The sequence below is a fragment of the Heterocephalus glaber genome, unplaced genomic scaffold (genome assembly GCF_053883595.1).
Source record: "Heterocephalus glaber isolate CG9 unplaced genomic scaffold, H.glaber_assembly_v1.0 deba00001504, whole genome shotgun sequence".
Classification (NCBI taxonomy): Eukaryota; Metazoa; Chordata; class Mammalia; order Rodentia; family Bathyergidae; genus Heterocephalus; species Heterocephalus glaber.
In genome coordinates this window covers 62939530-62962040 of record NW_028258324.1, presented here as the reverse complement: position 1 = coordinate 62962040, position 22511 = coordinate 62939530, and the positions used below count along the sequence as shown (strand labels likewise).

Genomic DNA, 22511 nt, shown 5'->3' with positions numbered 1-22511 from the left:
CCTCCACTTCCACCACTTCCGTCTGTTTTACATGCTGGGCTTCCTCTTACCATTTGAAGTAAGAGTCCCACAGTTTTTAAAGCAGAGAAAAAGGTTTGCATATCACAGAGTCCTATCAAGCTGCCTGTTTCCTAATTCTCCCTGAGGCTGGCCTTCAGTGCAAAAGTAAACCAGTGCTTACAAAAGTTCTACGCTATGCAGAGCACTGTGGGGTGGGGTGGAGGTTCCCCACTCCCTGATCTGATCATTCCAAAGCCATCCAAAAGACCTTACTTTTCACCAGCTTTACTTGCTTGGTCGACTCCTCCTATCCAGGTGCAGGGCAGGAGCTTGGAGGCCACCCCCATCCACCTGCGGCTGCATGGGCAGTGAGGACAGCAAACCTTTCAGCCATGCAGCCAGGGCTCCGGGGACAAGTCCTGGACCCCAAGTGAGTTCTGATCCCGAAGCAGGACGTCCAGGGCCTGGGCCTGGGCTAAGAGGAAGGTCAGGTACCCTCTGCCAACTCTGTTTCCTTGGATGCCAAATGAGCTGGTTGGACCAGACGGTCTTTCATGCTGTCTCTGGCTTTCAGGAGTCTACACATACAAAGTGTGTCTGTGAGTCTGTGTTGGGAAAAAGGGGAGCCAGGTGCCAGAGAGAGAAATCTAAAGCAAGAGAGAGCTAATAGGTGTAAAAGCACATGTCCCACAGATGCACACAGACCCTTCAGACAGATTATTTCTCAAAAATTCACAAGGACCAAGGAACAGGTTATAAAAAGAGAAAACAAAGACATGAATGCCGGTATAATGTAAGCCGAATGGAAAGGACAGGTGTTTAATTTCCCCATGATAACAGCTCCTGACAACACAAAAAGTAATTTCAAGATCTCTGCAAAAAAGGCTTTCACAGTCCAGGGAACGAGGCCTTGTGTTGCAGGGAAAGGACTCCTGTGGAAGTTTCTTTACAGTAGTAGAAAAAATAAGGGCCACTGGATTTACAGCCAGTCTCAGGCAATGACTGATCTGTCACCTTCTCCTTGTGGTATTGATTCTTGCCCCAGACAGACAACACATGACTGCTGATGAGAGTGTGCGTCTTTCCGTGCTGCTCAGGCCTGCAGAGGCCCACACAGGCCCAGGCTCCTCCGTGCAGCTCCTCTGCTGCATCCACACCCATCCACGCTGTACCCCATCACCTGTTTCCCATCCCCACAAACCTACTTAATAATCTCAGACATTATGCACCCCTCAAATAGCAATGCATACACATTTATTCGAATGATGCTGCTGCCTTCCAGAAATTACAACTATCACTGTCCAACCACCACTGGCCTCTCCATAATGTCACCCATTTACTGAGCATCTATTTTGAGCCAGGGAGATTTTTTTGTATCGTGAATATATATGGTACTCCTTGAAGTACAAAGATACGGAGAGTCTAATGTTAAATAATTATCCAAAGTCACAGAGACAATGGATCTGATATTTGAACCCAAGCAGCTGACTCCAAAGTCAGTTGCAAATATCTCACCCAGGTAAGCGGTGCCCATTCCTCTCACCTGTCTTCCTCATTTCTTACCCTGATCCCCACAAATCCAGGACTGCCCAGGGAGATGGCAGACTCAATGAATCTTTCAAACACCAGGGGGCTCCAGAATGGAAAGGAGCTGGGAAAACCAGAGGCAAACAGGACAGATTCTGCAGCTTGAATCTTCTGTTTGCTCACTCACCTGGACTGAAATTCTACCAAATAAGTTCACTTTACAAATTGACAAAACAAAATGGAGATGGCCCCATGTGAGTTAAAATACTGATCGCCACTGACTCCCTCATGTAAATGTGTCTGGTGGCAGTGTGACACTGTCGCAGCAGCCAACACCACCTGCCCTTGGATGGGAGTTTTGATTCAGAGTTGATTTAGTGATCTGGAGATTGACAGCGTACTGTCAACGATGGGCCATCTGGAAGGGCCCAGGATGGAAGTTCAAGCAGAGCGGCCATGCCCAGGAAAGGCCTGGTTGATTTCAGATCTGCTCATTTTTCTCTTCCTCTTCCTTCCCCCCATACATACAGCCTCCAGTCCCCCAAACCTGTGCTAAAGAGCTAAGTATTGAAGTTCAGGTGCATACTGAGTCAAAATAGCACCTCTGAACCTAGGCAATGTTTTTCCATGGAAATACATGATCTGATTCTAAACGGGAAAATGTATACCCATTATGTTTCCAAATTGCAGAAATACCAGGATCTACTACAGCAAGTTGCACAGAAGCTAATTACCTGCACCACAAACAAGCTAAACAGTCCTGGTCCAAAGGGCAAAGGTGGTAGTGGGGTAGAGAGGTTGTTAAAAGAATCTCCTTAACATTTTTCATTCCTACAGTTAGTTGTTTCTAAACTTAGTTGAAGAGGAGAGCACAGGATACGTGAAGGGTCACTTCAAAATTGTTCCACTTAAATTATTTTTTCCCTGCAAATAAGATTCAATAGAAAAGGTGATGTAAGTTTGTCTCAGTTAGAATGAGGTAGAGAACTCAGTACTAGAAAAGGAACTTAACAACTAATGATTCCTCCTGTACCTTGTAAATACTCACACAGGAAGTGGAAACAGACAGGCAAAGGACTGTGCTTGGTAATAAAGTCCAGTATATGGGGTAGGGCCACCCTGAGGTGATTTAAAATGACTGTGTAAAACAGGTGCTGTAGTATGTGTCTGTAGGGACAGCTATTCGGCAGGCTCAGGCAGGAGGATCATTTCAGTCCAGGGATTGAAGCCCACCCTAGCCAACATAACAAGACTGTCTCAAAAAGCAAAATAAAACCATTGGTAAATAAATGACACACTCTAAAGTAACTTGCAGCTGGAGAATTCTTAACTGGATTACTCACAGCTTAACAAACTGCATTTCTCCAGGTGTAATCCAGACAAGAGACAGGAATAGGCAGGAATAGAGAACTTTATGGCAGGATTAGACTTCGAAACACAAGTTTGTGCATGAAAATAGTTCACTGTAGAAGGCCATTACTCACAATCTGATCCAGGGTAATACCCATTTTTGAAAAGAACTGACAGAAGAAAACGTTGAGAAAATTTTAAAACCATGGAAATAAGAGTTGGTTCCTATGCCAAAATGTAACAAAAATGTTTTTGCTGAGGAGATCCCCAAGACAACCGACCCAGTGGCCCTTCAGGTGGGGACACAATAGTGACAGCTCCCTCCCATGGTGCTGTGTGCACGGCAGGGATTTGCTCTTTACTCGGGAAGTAAAAGCAGCGCCTCTTGTGTTGGTAACAGATCCATCTTTGCTCATATTGCTCTGCACAGTATGAAGGAAGTCAGGTCACAGAGGGGCCTGAATTCCAGAAGGCGAATTGAAGATTTCATCTTCTAAAACTATGTGAACCGTCTTCTCACTTAGACTCAAAGCTAAGGCCCCAGAGGGTCCCCCTTTATAAACATTCAACTTGTTGGATGAGAGATGAAAAGGTACATTATTAAACTATGTGGGAAGGTATAATAAGACCTCCAATAATTTGGAAACAAAAATTTTTGTTTTTAATGGGGGGAAGTTTAAAGTTGGGAGTTGATAGAAAATGAGTGGAATATGGAAGAACGCTTCATTGAGGAGGTAATGTTCTGAGTCAACCTTTCAAGAAAAAAGGTAGTTAAGGAGGTAGGGGAGATTCTAGGGATGCCTTATACTGTCTGATTATTATTTCTCCTCCTTCTCCTTCTCCTCTTCTTCTTCTTCCTCTTCCAATTCTTCTTTCTCCTCTGTCTCCCTTTCTTCCCTCTTTCCTTCCCTCCTCCTTCACTTCCTTTCTTCCTTCCTTTTTTCCTTCCTCCCTTCCTTCTTTCCTCCTTGGGTTCAAAGCCAGGGCCTCATCCATACTGGGCAACAGCTCTACCACTGAGCTAGATTCCTCAGCCCAAACTGTCTGATTTCTGGGGAAAACCATAATTAATTTCTCTGGGCATCAAATGCCTCATGTGTGAAACAATAAATACATACAACTTGTAAAGTTTTTCAAATTAAATGACTTGATTATAAAATAACTGATTTCATTTGTGGCCCACAGCTTCTATTTAAGGAAGGAAACATAAAATATGCTTTTAAGATTTTTCATCTAAGATGTTTAACCTTTTTATAATGCCAGCTCTTTGTGAGTCAATCCTTTGCCATGTATTCCTCCAAAATTCACTTCTTTTGCTCTCCATGCTGTGCTCTTGTATGAAACAAATTCTGTGCTTTATGGTGTTCTTCTAATCCTCTTCTATGCTCCACGTTGAAAAGGAGCTCATCAAGTCCTGGGTAGTACAGAGACCAAAGTCTGTCCAAGCACTTCTTCCTGCCAATCTTCCCCTTCTTTAAGAATCTCCCTAAAATACTCCATGCTCCGAAGAGCACTCTTTGATTATGCCCAGACCCCCCTTACACTTCCTTTCTGGGCTGTGCCCTGCATCCCGGATGTACTCCGCTTACCTGTCTCCCTATTACAAAGTCAGTTCTTCAGACTAGAAGCCTGGTGTCGTGGCTCGTGTCTAGATGCCCCCCCAAAGTCTCATGTGGTCTTAGGTGTGGGTTTTTTCAGAGGTGGCTGGATCTAGAGTGTGTGACTGATTCATGGTGCAATGCTAGGCCCGAGGAAACTAGGATTAAGGGTGGGAGGCCCCTTGTTGCTTCTGCTACCTTGTGTGTTCCATGAACTGTTTCTCCTCTGTGATGCTCCTCTGCCATGTGCCACCCTGCCTTGGAGCCAGCCAACTATGAACTGAAACTTCTGTGAACTATAAGCTAAATAAACCTTTCCTCCTTTGGGTGTCAGGTATTTTGTCTCAGCAAGGAGAAAAGTAACTAACACACTTGTAATGTGCAGGCCTACTACCTCTATTTCTAGTTCCTAATTAGCAGCTAGTCAGCTGGTTGAATAAATGAGAATACAAATGAGTTAGAAAACAGAGGGCAGGACAAACGTGTGTGTCAAGGAATGTAATTCATTTCAGGCAAATTCTCATGCCAGAGCAAGTCAAAGCCTGGAGCGTGGAAGAGACCTCAGAGATCATCTGGTCTCACCCCCTCATCTTCCAGAAGCCAGGAATCTTGGCGTAGTGCCCCATTAACTAGAAAAGAACATTTCTGGAAGCATGTAAAATAATACAAAGAAAAGCAAACACTCTTTCCTAATACATGAAGATTCCAACGCACACAGTCTGCAAGTGGAACTTTAAATAATTACAATTTTCACAACGCTAACTTTATTTGGCCTTTATTAGTGCCTCCAAATCTGTCCACCTATTTCCTAGTGGGATCAAGTCCACATCCTCTGGGCTCAATTACTTAGTATGTAGATCAGGCAAGAGTCCCCTCCTCTCCCTTCCCTGTTTCCCCAGGCTTGCAGTACTCGTTAGCACCTCCAACAGAAGGCAGAGGAAATGAAACTCCAATTTATCAATGTCAACTGTTGAACCAGCAAATTGCACCCGTCCCGCCCCCACATGGAAGTGTTTGGACAATTCTGAATCCACAAGATGTTGGCAGCTGTGTTCCTATGGTTCAGTAATTGCATTGTTTCCTACTGTGCTCTATGGGTTGTGAAATGAATTTATTAAATAACCTACACAAAGGGAGTGTGGTGTGGGCTTGAGGGAACAGTGCTGCTGGCGTTGTGAGACTGTCTTTTTGGTCTTCCTCTTTGAACCTCTAGTTTTGACTCCAGTTTTTCTGTCCTTAGGCTCTTAAATGATTCAAGAGGCTAATAATTCTGCCCCAGGGCAGTGATAAAACTTCTAGTGCCTAAAATAGTGTGTGCTTTTTCTCTCTCTACTGAGCTTCAACATATTCTCTTTAATGTTGGATTGCAGCACCACTTCAGCCCAAATTATGCCCTTTGAATATAAGAACCAGGACACAAAATGGAACGAAGTATGTAAAAAGGGCCACTAGGATCTGTGAGTCTAACTGACCCTGAAGATTGGATGGCCAAGGTAAGGAAAGGGAAACTGAGTCAAGGCACATGGAACATACAACAGAGGGAGGTAAACACATAAATTAAAGAGCAAAATAAAAGATAGATGTCAAGGACATTATATCTTTTGCAAATGGGTAGGGGACTGGGGAGGTGATATAAAAAGAATTAAGACGTGCCATCTACATGTACCAACTACCCACAATGAATGTAATCATTAGGCATTGCAAACACACTAATAAAAATTTTAAAATTATAAAGTATAGAAACCAATTCTGTTATCTTTGCTAGGTTTCCCAGCTGATATTTTCCCAATTGTCCTGGGCTATTAAAACCAGTTGGTGCTTTGTAGATCTAGGCTTCCAGTGATTGTGTGAGAGAATGAGAAATCTTCTCAAGTGAAGGCAGAAAATGTACTGAGTATTTTGCTGTCATTAGAAAGGGTGGGGTGGGGTGGGTAATGCATTTAATAGTCAAATATAACCCTAATTCACTTAGTCTTCAGCTGCCCCCTAAATCTAGAAGGCAGATGAGACAGCGGAGAGTATCCTCCAAGAATCGCCCGGAGGGGTACTTGGTCCATGGATAGTCTCTGCCTCCCTGGTTTTTCTGGACACTAAAAGGCACATGGTCTCTTGGTTGTTGGGATGGTTTTTGTTACTGGTGTTTTTCAAATAGGTTGAATGGAACTTGAGAGAGATGGCAAGGGGGGGACACAGCTGCCTTTCAGCTGCCAGCTTGGTGGCAGGGTTTTATTCCTTTCCAACCTTTTCAACTAATTATTTAATAAACGGCACTTCATTCAGAGCCGCAGACATTCACTGAAGTCTCCACGTAGCCCAGTTGCCCTGGTGCACAGTGTGACCACTGCAAGGTGACAGGCTGGGCTGTCGCCTCCACAACGGGATAAGGATCATGAAGGCTGCAGTAAGTTTGGGGCCGCACAGCCCTGTGCTGGTGCACCGTGCAGCCCACTGCAGCTGGGCTGGGGCCCATTTCCCAGTCTCATCTAAATCTTACAGAAACCCTTGAGGTCAGGATTGTGGTCACTTTTGTGGAGGCAGAAGGTAAGTGTCTACTCGTGGACATGAACTTAGGAAGTGCAAGATTCCGGAGCCGGAACCAGGCCTGGTTCATTCCCAACCTCACAGGCAATCTGCTGTAAGAAGTCACTGGGAATCTCCGGGATACTTGTTGTTTCTAGCCTGGCTGGCAGTCCCTACGGGGTGCGCGTCTGAATACACGAATGGCACCGTGTTGTGCCGCCTCCCCCTCCATCAGAGGGGAATGCAGTACATACACATAAGTTCATTATCGGGGCTTTATGTTCTCTGCATCCCGGCTGGATGCAAACTTGCTTCAGTTTCTAATTAGGTCTCTTCCAGCCAAGCTGCAGGTCAACAGCCTGATGGGTGGCACGCAAGTGTGATTTTCAAAAGCCACACATGGTGCTGCTTTGAGAAGTAGGATGAGCACTCCAGCCTCACCTGGAATGTGGTGTGGATTCAGGCAGGAGTCCAGAGTGCAGCTCACTTCTGACTCAGCCCTGAGCCCAGCAAGCCTGGGTTCCCGCACCCCAACCGCAGCTGCCACTCACTCCTTCATCAAAGGCCGCCTCCTCACTGAAGAATGGGGCTTGGGACTGCTTGATGCCTTTTGTAAAAAAGATGTTTACTGGGCTACAATACAACTCACTCCCTTTTAACAATGCCGTTTGCTACGTGTGACAAAGGTGTATAGTACAGCCACCACCATGATGAGGACAACAGACTTCCACTGTGCCAGAGTTTTCTCAAACCCCTTTGCCATCAAGTCTCTTTCCCAGGCAATCTCTGATTTGACTTGTTCCTGCAGTTTTGTGGTTTCCTGAATGACATATAAATGGAACAGCACCCTTTTATGGCTGGCTTCTTTTGCTTAGTGTTATGATTTGGATGGAAATGTCCCCAAAGTCTCATTTGTATGGAAGGTGACGGGATCGTGCTGTGACATAACTGGCTTCCTGTTGACATGGAGAGTCTGGTTAGAAGAGGCGGAGTAGTGGGTGTGTGACCGACCCGGCTCCTCCCTCTCTCTCCTTCCTGGCCGCCATGATGTAAGCAGCTCTCCTCTGACAGGCCTTCCACCACGCCTTCCTGCCCTGGTGCCAGCCAACTATGAACTGAAAACCTGAGCCAAAATAAACCTCTCCTCCTTTAAGTTGTGGGTGTTGGGTATTTTATCTCAGTGTTGAGTAAAGTGCCTGAGACACTTAGCATGATGCTTTTGAGATTCACCCATTTTTGTTAATTTATCAAGAGCTTGCTTCTTTTTATTATTGAATAGTATCCCACGGTATGGAAGTAACACAATTTACCCATTGACCAGTTTCTAATTTTTTGGTAATATGAATGTAACTGTTGTAAGCATTTGTGTAGACGTTTGTGTAAACATAAATTCTATTTCTCTTAAGAAAATATCTAGGAGTGCAACAGCTGTGATATTTAAGTGTGTGGTGTAAGTTTAACTTCTTTCAAAAATTTTTATTAGTTTGTGTTTGTGATGCACATTAAATATAGTCATCATAGAGTATTGGTACATATACATATCCTTCTTACTTCCCCTCCTCTTCCTCCTGTCTCTTCCTATCCCTAGATTCCCTTGTTTAACTTTTTTATAAAGGGTCATGTTGTCTTCCAAAGATGTTATACCATTTTGCATTCCCATCAGGCATCTATAGGCTGGCTGACATTCAATAAACAGCCTCAGATAATGGTTGCTATTCCTCTGATAAGCAACGACCCGTGTGTAGACTTCTAGGGCAGAGGCTCCATGAACCACAGCTCAGTATCCTCCCCTACACAGGCAGATGCAACAAAATGGATGAACTCAATGCTGGAAGCACGTCCGGCTTTGATAGGTGCCCCCAAAACATCGGGCTGTGAAAACTGGGGTTTATAGGGTGTTACTGCAGGGACCTCACCATGTACTCAGTTAGGTTCCAAAGGCTCCAGAGTTCCCGCACACCACACATCCTGGTGGTTTATCCATTCTTCTCTTTATTTATAACATGTGTGTGTATCTTTTCTGGATCTAGAGCTTTCCTATGAGCTAGTGTTTCAAAGGTGGATGGGGTGGCTGGTTGTAGGTGCACAGAAGAGGGAGAGGTGAGAAAGGGGGTGAGGGTCTACTGATGGTCGTCTGAGCTCTGACTAAGCCATGGACATGGTTTATTTTGAGCACTGTTTGGGCCCCATCCTGCCTCCCAAACCTTACAAGCTTATTGTCTGACCATTGTGAGCTCCCAGCTTGTTGCTGTCTGAAACCTGACCTTCATCGGGAAGAGCTGGAGCAAGGTGCCTACCTGATCATGCACACCTCCCCGTCCCTTACCCAATTCCACGAAGCAAGTTGCTGCTTCCCCAGTTCCTTCTCCCGGAATCATCTGTTTCTCTGCAGAGGGGAGGCAAGTACACTGAGAAAGAGAAAGGAGTTCTGGTTATACTGTGGTCGGTCCCCAGATCATGCTACTGGAAGCCACATTCTATTCATGTTGCTTCTCAAAGTGTCCTTGGTGGGCCAGGACCCAGGACATCATGTGTGAGCTGTGAGAACGTAGACTCTCAGCTACATTCGACACCTACTGAATCAGAATCTGCATCTCAACAGGAGACCCAGGGGATTTGTAGGCTCATTAAAGTTTCAGAAGTGCTAGACAGGGACATAAATCACAAGGAGTTTTCCTTTATGCAGTTTAAGAGCTGGCCTAAGGGTATGAAATGACCAAGCTGGTCCACACAAAGCAGAGCCAGCCCCCAGTGACCTCATCTCCTGACACGTGTGCCCTGGGCAATGTGCTTGCACTTTGAGTCAGGTTGGTCTATGTGGAAGTGGATGTGTAGGAGTGATAGTGTGACACTGTGAAGCGAGGCTGTAAGAAACACGTTGCAACTGCTTCCTGGCCTTTGTCCTTTGGGTCACTTGCTGGGGGGAGCCAGTCATTAAGCTGTGGCACTGTGAGGAACCTTGTCCAGAGGTTTTGGGCATCCACTGTGGCCTCCACTAGCAGCACCCTAACCTGTGAGCCAGGAGGGAGCCGAATGGTCAGTGGACCCTGCAACAGCAGCCAAGCTTTCAGAGGACAGCGGCCCCAGCCAACACCACAAATGGAGCCTCATAGGAGACCCCCAGCCAGAACCACTTACCAAGCCACTCCCCCGTGCCTGACCCCAAGAAACCATGAGACCCTACAGTTTTCATTGCTTCACAGTCAACAAACAATAAGGGCAGAGGTGAATCTCAAACTGAGATCTCCCAACTCCTAGTGATTTCCCATAATCACATTACCTTTTCAGCCTCTCAAGTGACCCATTCATCAAATTGTTGACTGCTGGAATACACACACACACACACACACACACATACATACATGCACCAAGACCAAGACAGAAAAGGCCAGGTGTGGTGACACACACCTACAATCCCAGCACTCTGGGAGCTGAGGCAGAAGGATCACGAGTTTGAGTCCAGCTTGGACAGCTCAGCAACTAAACAAGAGCCTGCATCACACAGATGGAGATAGGGCTGGGGATGTAGCTCAGAGTGAAGGCCCTGACTTCAATTCCTAGTGCTCTAATAAAAAAAATAATAAAACTAAAAACACTCAAACTCTGACATCATCATTTTAAGATGCATACTGTTAGAGATGTAAAACTGGAAAACGTGCATCTTAGAATCAATGCACACTATTATTACACTTGTTCTGCCTACCACCCTGGGACATTGTAAGGGTCAGTGGAATCACAGAACAGAAGGCCCCTTCAAGGGATTACGGGCAGCATCCTCAATCCTGAGAAAGCTTGAGAAAGGGGAAGAGCATTACGACTCTTCAGGGCAGCTAATCAAACCGGCTCTTACAGGATTCTTCATCTCACTTTTAATGCTGTTGGGCAGGCTCTCATCACAGTTATGCCCCAAATGATGGCTACAAAGCCCAGCTGAGAAGAAAAAATAGTCAAGGAAAACCATCTACGGTAACCCTCCCTAAACTTGTTTAACCATAAGAAGTAACTTGGTGCAATTGTTAAATATACAAGACTTTATACAATCCCTGCCTAGAGACTTTGATTCAGTAAGTCTGGGGAGAGCACTGGAATTCACATTTTAACAGGAGCCCTTCACAGGTCTTATGAACATATAAGTTTTAAAACACTGATCTAGGGGTGAGGATGTAGCTTAATTGTAGAGCACTTGCCTAGCATGAAAACCCACGAAGATAAATAGGTAGGTAGGTAGGTAAATAGATAAGATAGATGATAGACAGTTAGATAGATAGACAGGCAGACAGACATCAATCTAAGACATAGAATACCTATACAGTTATTGATATTTTTTCTTACATCAAATCATCAGAGAAAACTATATAACCTGGATTGACTTAGCTATGTGCCAATATAACTAAGAGTAAGATTTAATTGAAGCTCAATGCTAAACAACTTGCCCTTCCAACAAGGAAGCACATTCATGCCACTAACATCTTCTTCTGCAAAAGAAGCAAAAACAAAACAAAACAAAACAATCCCCGCCATTTTTAAACATCTCACTCGTGTCCCTTTAATTATGCAACAGGTCTTCATCCTTGACCTGAACTTCTAAATATCCCACAAACAAGAATTAAGTCACAAGAACCCCGCTGGGGAAAGGTCGATTTCTGACAGGTGGAGAGGAGCTAAGCATGCTTCCTCAGCCTCACACAGGGAGGATTTCCATAATCAACCTTCAGGCCTACCCCTGGGCATCTGGTTACGCACAGTTGCAAAAGGACAGGACAAAGTTGTTGATGCTGTAGTGTGATGCGTGTTACTCACTTAATGTTTTCATTCTCTGTAAACTTTATCATCACGGCCTGGCTGCCCAGGCTAAGTTCATCTCTGCCTTCTGGTGGAAGGTCTTTTCCTCCAGAAGTCCTCCCTGCTCCTCTTCTTCCCATGAATCATCTATGTTCCCCTGACACTCACTACACAGCTGCCTCCTGATTTTCTCTGCTACTCACCTCCCTGCAGGAGGTCACTGTTCATTCACCTTTGAGCCCAAGACACAGCACATTGCCTAGTATGCAGTAAGTGCTCTATTTGTGTCAATGGACGAATCTAATATCGATAGTACAACTGGGGCTACCAGACCACTCTCCTCCACTGCCTAAACCTGGGTAATGCCCCAGGGGCACCCTCAACTTTTGTCCTCAGGCCTTCTACTTGGAGATAGAGATGAGACATATGCATCCCATGACCTCCTGCATGACCTTACAGTAAGCTTTCTTCACTTGGAAGGTTCGTGAATATGGACCGCAACTCATACACCCAGTTATAACAGAGGGAATTATGGGAAAGGACATGTGCCATTGATGCAGCTGACATGACTCAGCACCCTGTCAATCATGTCACTCACACTCTGGAAGACCCAATGGGAGGGGCCCTAGGCCTGGCACAAGATTTTAAATTCCTAAACTCACTGCCTTCAGCGCTGCTGCCATTGTTCTTAACACAGGCAGGAGCCCCCTCTGAGCATACTGTTGCCTGAATAAAACCGCTGCTGTTCACTCACTGTCACATTCTGTACCCTATGCTTTGTCCGTTACCCACAAGACCTAGAAACCCTTCTGCATCCCCAACAACCACGGTAATAAATCTAGTCCAGTGGCTCTGAGGTCCCTCAGATGCTGATTCAAACTCAGTCAGGATACAAAGATGGACCTAAGGCCTGAGGAGGTGAAGTGGTTCTTTTTCTAATTACAAAATATAAAAGACAAAAATTCCAATTGCCTCATCTTCAATGCACCATCTTCCCATTTCCCCCCCTCTGCAGAGCCACGGTTCTCTGGAGCCTCCTCTTCAAGCCTCCCAGCTTAGCCCCAGCCTCATCCTTCCTTCATTTCCCAGGCAAGAATCAGGTCTCAGACAAGTCTTCAGCCTGGGGCCCGCTCCCAAGCTGCCTGATGCGATTATCTCTTAGAATCACAGCCTTCCTCTTTGGAGAATTTATCCCAACTTGCCTGCATTCGAAAACGAAATTACTTTATTAAAGCCTATCTGACTCACTAAAATATAAACTCCCAGAGAGTAGGAACTATTATCTTTGTTATCATCGTTCACTGTTGGGAGTCCTATCGCCTGGCACAGGAAGCCTCTCTCAATTTTTACTGAATGAATCATTTAGGAAATAGGGAGTGGGTCCATGGTACAAATCATCCTTCTCATGAACAGCACAGATACAATGCAAGCGGCAAGTTGTTCTTATGTATTAACATTTATTTTATAAGTAACCCATAGCTGGTGCTGAGACTCAGACGTCCAGACGAACTCTAGGCAAAGTCTGAACAGCTTCTCTGTTAGTGAGTTCACAGCCAGGAAGCACCAGCTATTTTATCATGAAAGCAAGAGAAACCAGGAACATCTATGAGATGCTGTAAAATTTCTTTTTAAGGACAGATTGAAATGTTCATTGGATTGTGCATATGATTTCTTTCTTCCACAGGTACAGATATTTGAGACAATTCATTATATTTGATTTGCTCATGAATCTTTTAAAACGTTTCTTAAAAGCACACAACCCTTGCCAATCTTATTCCCCTGACCTTAGGGAAAAAGTGAGGTCACATCTCTGATCTCCAAGCCACTCAACAGATTCCAGAAAGAAAAGAATGACAATTCGGTATAATTTTTAAGAACATTTCAACAGTCTGTTGTATCTCAAACTGTTTAGACATCAGGAATCATTTCTAGTCCTAATTCTGAAATTAAAGTATAGAAATAAATGGATCCTTTCTATTATTACCTGCCCCTGCACTCCATCTGTTGAAATATAACAAATTCAAGCAACTTACCAACTAGCCTTGTTCCTACAACTCATGGTGAGAGACCCAACCTCCTTTGGGAGATCAAGAAGAAGAAAGCACTGATAAAAACCTCTACTTCAGACCAAAAGCTTCTGATTACAGGAAGTCACTTTTTAAGGATGTCCTCAGCACATTCCTAGTAAGCACCCATCACAGCCTCCCTCCCTGGAGCTTGAATAAAATGTCCCACCTTTGTTGGGTGTCTCCACGGTGTTGGAATTTGGCAACACTGGGCAGAGTATATGGTTTTACGTTCTCATTTGCTTTGGAGTGGATAGAATTAGGTTATCAATCAAGAGACCTAATTATAAACATAGCCAATTTTTCCCTGGACTTCGGTTTCCTCTAATATTAAATAAGGGGCATCATTCAAAGTCCTCTTCATTGATTATAGCATGCTATGACTCTAACTGTATGTAATACAGAACGATAGTATCAGCGATCATTTCTAGCATAGCAGAGAAAGGACCCAGTGTCTTTAGGGGTTCACCCTACCACTGTTAGAGACCAAAGGGTGCCCTACCCATACCCCAAGCCTTTGTCCACATGGACCTCTAACATCGAAACCCAATCTGGATGCTTTCTATGAATTCAGTTGTGTCCCCAAAATACACATGTCCAAGCCCTCATCCCCAGGGCTGCAGAATACGACCGTGTTTAGAGATGAGGGCTTTAAAAGGTGTGCTTAAAGTGGGGCCGCCGGGTACCCCTAATCCAATCTCACTGGTGACCCCAGTAGGGGAAATCCGGACACAGAGAGAGACACCAGGGGTGCAGGCACTGAGGAAAGACCACGGGAAGACAACACAGAGGCAAAGAATGGCCACTGGAGAAGCCAACCCCGCCAACACCTTAATTGCAAACATCTGGCCCCTATAACTATGATAAAATAATTTTCTGTTATTTAAGCCATGTTGGCTGTAGTATTTTATTTTTTAGCCTAAGCATCTAACACAATATTGAACAGATTTACCTAGTTATTCAAGAACTTGGAACAATCCCCTTGCCCACGCCTCTCCCTTCCCTCATTCCGAAGCTGGAATGTAACCTGCCCAAGGCAACACAGTTACTTAATGCCAGAGAGATGCTAGAACAAATCTCATGGGGGAAATAGGTCCCAGTGGTCACCTACACTTTTTCCTTTAAAACAAATGTAAATCATAGTCAGGCATGGTGGCACACACCTGTAATCCCAGCAGTCTGGGAGATGCAAGTCTGAACCCAGCCTGGACAACTAGGAATTTAGCAAGACCCTGTCTTAAGACCAAAAATATTTAAAGAGAGCTGGAGCTATAGCTCAGTGAGACAGCCCTGGGTTCATTCCCCAGGCCTACATACATTCATAAAAATTTTAAAATGTAGATCATACAATAAAACATTGCAACACTTGGCATAGATATGCTAACAGTAAACATTAAGGATCATACCCAATGTAGTCATAATGCTTAAAGAATCCATTTCAGTAAGAGTTTTGGCATTACACTGAACAACTAAAAACACATTTAAAATATGCCTCCTTGGTACCTAAAACTACCTCCGTAAGCCACAGAACTAACAGGCTTATTCCTTCACTCCACACAGAAAACAGGTTTCCTCCTGAGCAGGTTCTCCATAGCTACTTACTCTCCTGAGTCTTTTTTTTTCCCAAAGGGGCTTCTGTAGTCTGCATACATGGAGAGACAAGTACACGTAAACTTGCCTGTTTTGAAGGAGAATGCCAAATAACATCAACATGGGCACTGAAACCTGTCTCCATTCTTGGCTCTGGTCACATTCCAGGCCTGAAGAGCCCCTTCTCCACTGTTCTCGTGACACCAACTCTATGCCAATTGCAAGATGGGGCTCAGAGGAGGGAACCAGGTGCAGGTAAACTTAGCATCCCCCACCACGCACACCCTGACACAGCACCCAGAGATGAGCTCCGAAACAGAACTAAGATGCAAGTACCCTGCAGCAAACTGGGATTATCAGAGCTGAATTATGAGAAAAGCAAAAGGTTCTAGTTAGTTCTGTGCCTCCCAAATATCACTTGGGTACATTGGCACTGTCTGTATCTGAATCACTTCAAAAACTATATTTTTTAATATAAATTCCAAATCCCTATCCTAGGTTTTAGTACATCCTGTTTTATTACATGAGTCTGGGGTAGGGTTTGAGATTCTGCATTTTTTTACAATCCCCAGGTGATTATCTAATTTGGGAAACACTCAAACCTTCTTTAATTCTTCAGAGATGAAAGAAGACAACAGAGAAGTAGCTGCTGTCCACAAATCACAGTTCCCATCTTTGAGTCCTTCTTGCTGTCAGAAACATCAGAAACCTAGTGCTCTCTGAAGTATAATTCATCTATTTCTACATGAGCTATCTGCTCTGACACAATAAAAAACCGAAAAGCTCAGTGATTTTAACAAAGAACTTGCTTATCTTTCTATTTCTGTTAGGAATTTGGGAGGGTCTGGAGAGGGGAGCTCTGCATTTCCACCTCACAGTCTCTCAGGAGGCTACACTTCCTTCCTTGTCTGCAGCCACCATCTTTGGAAGGCTGGACTGGAGCAGAAAAATCCACTTACAAATCGTGGAGCAAAGACCTCGCCTCCTCACTGGCTTCTGGCAGAAGGCCTGAGCTCTTGGCCATGTGGGCAGCTTCACTGTCTTCCCACAGAGAAGTCATCCAAGAAGAGCAAGAAGCAGGCCAGGTGCCTGCTGTGATGGGGTCTCCAAACTTGCACAATGTCACTTCCCATTTTTCTCTGTTCACTAGAACACGTCACTGAGTCCAATTCACATTCAAGATGATGCTCCATGTTTTAAAGGAGGGCCAAAGAATTTGTGGGCATATTTGAAATTACCATAATTTCCAATGCTTCTGTCACATGCCAAGAAAAAAGCAGAGATCAGAGATGAAAACACACACACACAGAGTCCTCGCTCTACCTTGTGGAATCTGTGACAGGAGACGCAGTATCAGAAAGAATCATGGTCACCAATACATTTTTCTCCTTCCATGAAGTCAACTGTAAATGTCCAGTTAGGGTAGGGCAGGGGCACATCAGTACTGAATTAGACATCAAAAAGGCTTGGGTTTGAGACCTTAGTTTCCTACTCTGACATTACTTAGCTCTTACACTACATAAGTCTGGTACCTTCAAAATGAGAATTACTTCAACCTCATGGTAGTAAGGAGATAGGGCAGATGATACAGGGATTTTTGTAAGGGCCAAAGAAGATAAAATCCATGATAGCGCTGTACGAACAGCTAGATGCTATATACAATTATGATTACCAGCATGCCTACTGTCAGTAAGGGAATAAATACATAGCAGACAGTAAAGAGCCAATATGCTGAGGTGACCTTAATGTCTTTTCAGTGTATCCTCTCTGGGTCTGTGTACTTTCTTCTAGGGGTTAAGCAGCATTTTGCTACTCAATTAGGACATTTCACCTATAGGAACAGGCATCTCCCTGCTCGGGACTGAATTTTCTTTCTGATAGATCAAGCCTCCCTTTGGTGTTCATTGCAGTGAGGACAGGAAGGACCCTGTGAAATGTTTCTGGGCAACTGCCCAAAGCTTCCCAGACAAGTCACTCTTCTTGAGGACTTCCAGATCCTTGCTGAATTTTTAAGCGTCCATCTATCTTGAAAGAAAAAGTGAAAAGGAACTGTATATATGGAAGGTTCTAGAACATTTTGTGCTTGTAGGTATGTCTATACCTACATATTTAAGTGTTACTGATAGAGGTACAAGTAGAGATATATGCCAAACTTCTCATGCTCCAGAACAGCATCCTCAGAATTCTGGTGAAAAGAATATGACTCGAAATACAGCTGTGACTCAAGAAAATGTCAATCTTCACAGAAAACAACCTTATCTGCCTAGGAGCATGGGAGCATTGGAGAAAGCTCATTTCCAATTCTTTACCAAATCCTTTCCTATCATCTCTTCCCTAGTATGTTTGGCCTCTTTAAAGAGATCCAAGAAATTCTAAGAATTTCACCTATTTACGTGTGAGTTTTAAGGAATCTCATTGTCATGAAGCATCTAACATGAAGGCATTCCACGGCCACTGCATGTAAAAGCCAAAAAGTACAAAGCATATCTATGTGGAGATAAAGAAAGAGCTTACAAAACAAGACTCTCTAATCCTCCAACCCCGGTTGAGAAGATGCACTCAAATTTAAAAAAAAAAAAAAAATTTCCCAAAAAATGTATCTTTAGCCAATAAGTAAAACATCCAAGAAACATTATAAGAATAAGTCTAAAAGTCCCCTGCAGACTTAAAAGATGATCATGAGAAGGAACACAAAAGCCCAGGGTGTTCAAGTGCTAGAAAGCCACCTGCTGGTCCCCTTTTTACGCAGCAGAAAAGGAGAATGACTGAAATTAGAAACACGTACGCATTCTACATTTTCAAAGTCAAATAAAGGGGCCAGAATTTTGTTCAAAAGGAAAAAGAAAATCAAAGTTCCTTTACTGAATTCAACTAGCATAACTTTGTGCTCAGGGGTAAAGCAAGGACTATGTTTTTTTCCTTTTCTGTTTGTTTTCCTAGAGCCTCCCCCTGAAGCTAGGTATCTGGAACAGTGGAAAGTGTTCTAGTTTAGATCACAGCCCAATCCCACCAAGCAAGGAAAACTGAAGGCTGTCACAAGAGCCCTGCTTCTTTGAGACAGATGAGCAAGGTCGTGGGGTAGGAAGTTTCTTGTGATGAGAGGGGACAAGCTGACTCTCCCTAGACAGTCAAGAAAAACCCTGCTGAGCTATGGTGCTTGCATGGGTCCCTAAGCGCCCTTGTTCTAGGAAGTCCATAAATCAGAGGTTTGCATGGGCAACTGTGCAGTAGAGAAGGCCAGGAATCTGAGGGTTTAGTTGGTTAAAACAACTTCTTACAGAGTTGGTCTATCTTGGCATTGTTACATACAGACAGCTCCTTACACTCATTACATGCTACCAAGTTGCTCTTCTCAATTATAACCAAAGCTGAGAGACAAAAGCAGGTTTAGAAAATATTTCACAGACATTAAAATCAAAGCACTGCAAGAAAAGTAGGTTTTCGATCTGATAAGATGAAAAATAAATTCACATTCTGTTGTGTAATGGCAGAATGACTTAGATGACCAACGTTTCTGGGTGTTAGCTGAGAGAGAGGGAGAACTGTAAAGAGGAAACAAGTATCTCCATGAAACACACTTTTTATGAAATAAGCGAGCCTCAACAGTGACACTGACCGCTGATTCCAACAGTGCCCAGGTTATCAGAAAACAGACTAGATGAAACACACTCATCCAAAAAGACAATGCAGGTGCAGCCACCAGCCTTCACTGTAACCCCCAGTGACCTCCCCTTCTAGCACTCACATCCTTGAGCAGTCAGTCACCTTCCACGGTGTATTGGGGTGGGACAGTGTGACGAATAGGAGTGAAGGTTTATACTTTCGAGATTTGGTTGAAGAAAGCATTGAAGCTCCCATCTTAGTCTTCTGTCCGTCCGTCCATCCATCCGTCTGTCTCATTCCACTCACCTTGTAAAAGCCAGATGCTATGTCAATTGAGCAAATGCTACAGGAGACAAAGAGGAGAGAACTGAGGTTTCTTGCCCAGAGCATCATGACTAAGCTTAGGTGTGGATTGTCCAGCCCCATCAGAAGACCATGGGGGCCCCAGTGGACAGCCTGCCTGAGACCTCATCAACAACCTGAGCCAGAAGCACCAGGTCAGCCATGCTCAGATCCCTGACTCTCAGCCACCAGATAATATGCAGAGGTGAAAGTATAAATCTTAAAAATGTAGAAGACACACTGCCATGAATCCCCCTCAAAATACCCCTTTCTCTTCAAACGCACTTCACCCATCATTCTTGTCACTTTTTGAAGCATTTCTGGAAGTCTTTTTTTTCCTTAGTGTCTTTACAAAGTGTAATCAAAACCACAGTGACTGACACTGCCGAGGACCATCCAACAGAAAAGCAGGCTCGTAAAAAACATGGCAGTGTGTCCTCATCCACCTTATTCACCAGATCTGGTTCCATGCAACTTCTGGCTCTTCCCCAAAGTCAAAATGACTATGAGAAGTAAATGTATTGAACTGATTCTGGACATCATGCAGCTACAATAGCGCAACTAAAGAACCTCACAAAAGAGGACTTCTAGAACTGCATCAGAAAGTGGCAAAATGATTCGATGAGTGCATTGAAAGGGAGGAGGCGTATTTTGAGGGGAATTTGTAGGAATATGCCTTTTACTGTAATAAATTTTCAAAATTTTAAATATTGTTTTTTTCATCACGCTGTGTATTTGTTCTAACGTTGCAGAGTAATCTGTCACACAATGATAAACATTAGGCTCTCTTAAGAGTTGTACGCTTTAGAAGAGGAAGAAATGCTTGAAGCCTGGTAGTTCTTTGTTGAAGAAGATGCTGTTGCTGAAGGAAAGAGTTTGTGAGAAGTGGTGTGAACCAGATGGAGGCGCAGGAAAGTATCCAATAAATTTGGTGAGCAGTGTGCGGTGCATTATTATGCTTTGGATTTAAAATATTCCCCAAAGGCTCATGTGTTCAGAGGGGAGGCTTTTGAAAGATGATTGAATATATGAGCTCTGACTTCATCCATGGACAGATTCATCATTTGATGGAAGCTAATGGAGACACATGAGGTGAAGTCTAGAGAGAGGGAGTGGGTCATGGAAGTCCACCCTTGGGAACTATATCTTTTCCTTGCCCCCTTCCTCTTGGGCTCTCTGTCTCCCCGCTTCCTGGCCACCATGAAGACAGAAAGACTTTCTGTCTCTCCACCATGATGTATTGTTTCATCACTGGTCCAGAAACAACGGAGCCCAGTTACCATGGACTGAAACCTCTGAAAGCACGACTCAAAATTAAACTCCTCCTTCAAATTATGTCTCTCAGGTATTTTATCACAGGGAGCAAAAGCTGACTAACACATGGGTCGTGAATCCTGGCTAGTGTCTACATGGACTTGGACAATGAAGAACGTGTAGGGTCCTCAAGCAAGGGGCAGTAACCAGAAATGAGATTCCCCACTCGTGGGAACAAAAAAGATGGAAAACTGCATTAAAAAAAACAAGCTCAAAGGGAAGCCTTCTGTAAAGCCCCAGAAGAAGAAACAAAATAGCTAAACTAGAGCACAGATAAACCATTTTGGAACAATAAGGCAGAAAGGTTGCAAGTTCAAGCCCAGCCCGGGCAAATCAGTGACTTAGCAAGACCCTGTCTCAAAACATAAAAGTAAAAAGGACAGGGGAAGTAGCTTAATGCGGGGGAAAAAAGTAGGAATGAAGAGGGAAGAGAAGGAGAGCATGCACATGCCCACCACACTGAACCCTGGCCTCCCACAGCCGGCTGTCAGAACCTGGGCTTCGAAACACTCACCTATTCATTTAATCTACACACATATTTAGTCACAAGCTTAAGGAGAAAGCTATCAAGGGACACATTTTCCAGTCAAAGCCCCATGCATATAACATGCTGCCCTGGTACATGATACACTACACTACAATGTTAGCGGCATAAATATCATTATATAGATGTAACAGACACAAAATGATAGCAAATATAGAAAATTTGCTTTGCCTTAAATCACCTCAACCACATGAATTGACTCCACATTACACTGTTAGCTTTAATAAAAACAAAATCAAATAATAATAATAACAACAATGAAAGAGAACACACCATGGCAGTAACATGAAGAAGATTCAAGGAACAATCCTTTACCATAGTGACAGGTCCGAGGAGGAAAGCACTGAGGAACAATATTAGTAATATCAATCTCATCAACTCATCCCATGCAAGGAGAGGGAAAAAAAAAACAGCAAAGCATCAATGGAGATTCAAAGAGCACTTCAGTCCTGGGATCTTTGGGTTCTTTGGGATGTGGAAATTGTCCAGTTATTCAGCAGCTGTAGAATCTGCAGCTCTTATTAAAGGTAATTGGAGTCACTCCACTGAGACTTTGGCAGGAAAAGTGACACAAGGGCCCAGCACTTTGGCACACTGCTCTTGACTTACAGAAGGCTTGTGGGACTGAAAGAGAAGCCATATACCATTGGGGTGAAAAGGGAGTATTTGGCCTTTCTACTTATGGATGGTCCTTGAGGCTGAAGGTGAGGAAGTTAAAGCTACTGGCCTGGGAGACATAGTCAGGAGATTTGATCAGGATAGCACCCAGGTTTACTGAGAAAATAGTATGCTCCAACCCAGGAGAGGTCCAATCATGTACATACGTAGCTTGCTAAAGGGTCCTCTGTCACTTAGTCCACTTGGTGGACTACAAAAAAACAGCCGGTGAAAGAAAGCACCCTCCTGTGTTCGACCTGTCCCAGGGGAATGCTGATCAGCCACACTTTCTGTGAAGGAAAGGTGCTAAGAACCCAGCTTTCTTGTGCTGTGCTTCAGGCTGCTGCAATCAGCTAAGGAACTGTCATCACCTCTGCCAAGGGCATGTGGTGTTGGGACCACGGGGAAGCTAAGCATCCTTCTAGGTTCAAAAGCAAGGGAGGCAGAGACATTTGCTCCTGACAACTGAACAGGATAAGTTCACAGAAACATAAACATCTCTCTATTTGGGAAACAGTGAAGCCTGCCAAAGGAAGTGTATACAGCATGTACATATCAACAAGAGAGCTGGGTTGAAAGAGCCCCTCCCCCTCCCAGAAAACCTGTATTCACATCCTG

At 44.1% G+C, this 22511-nt stretch overlaps 1 protein-coding gene across 6 annotated transcripts in view; it reads right to left on the bottom strand.

Annotated features, from left to right (window-relative positions):
* Mb21d2 (Mab-21 domain containing 2) overlaps positions 1-22511 on the bottom strand; it is a 113402-nt gene that overhangs the window by 23412 nt on the left and 67479 nt on the right. The window contains exon 2 of one of the 6 annotated variants that reach the window (XM_021255614.2): positions 9322-9403. The exons of the other annotated variants lie outside the window; for them this stretch is intronic. Coding sequence (XP_021111273.1) covers positions 9322-9373 — 52 coding nt within the window. The 5' untranslated portion in view covers positions 9374-9403. The remainder of the gene's footprint in view (positions 1-9321; positions 9404-22511) is intronic. 6 annotated transcript variants of the gene reach the window in all.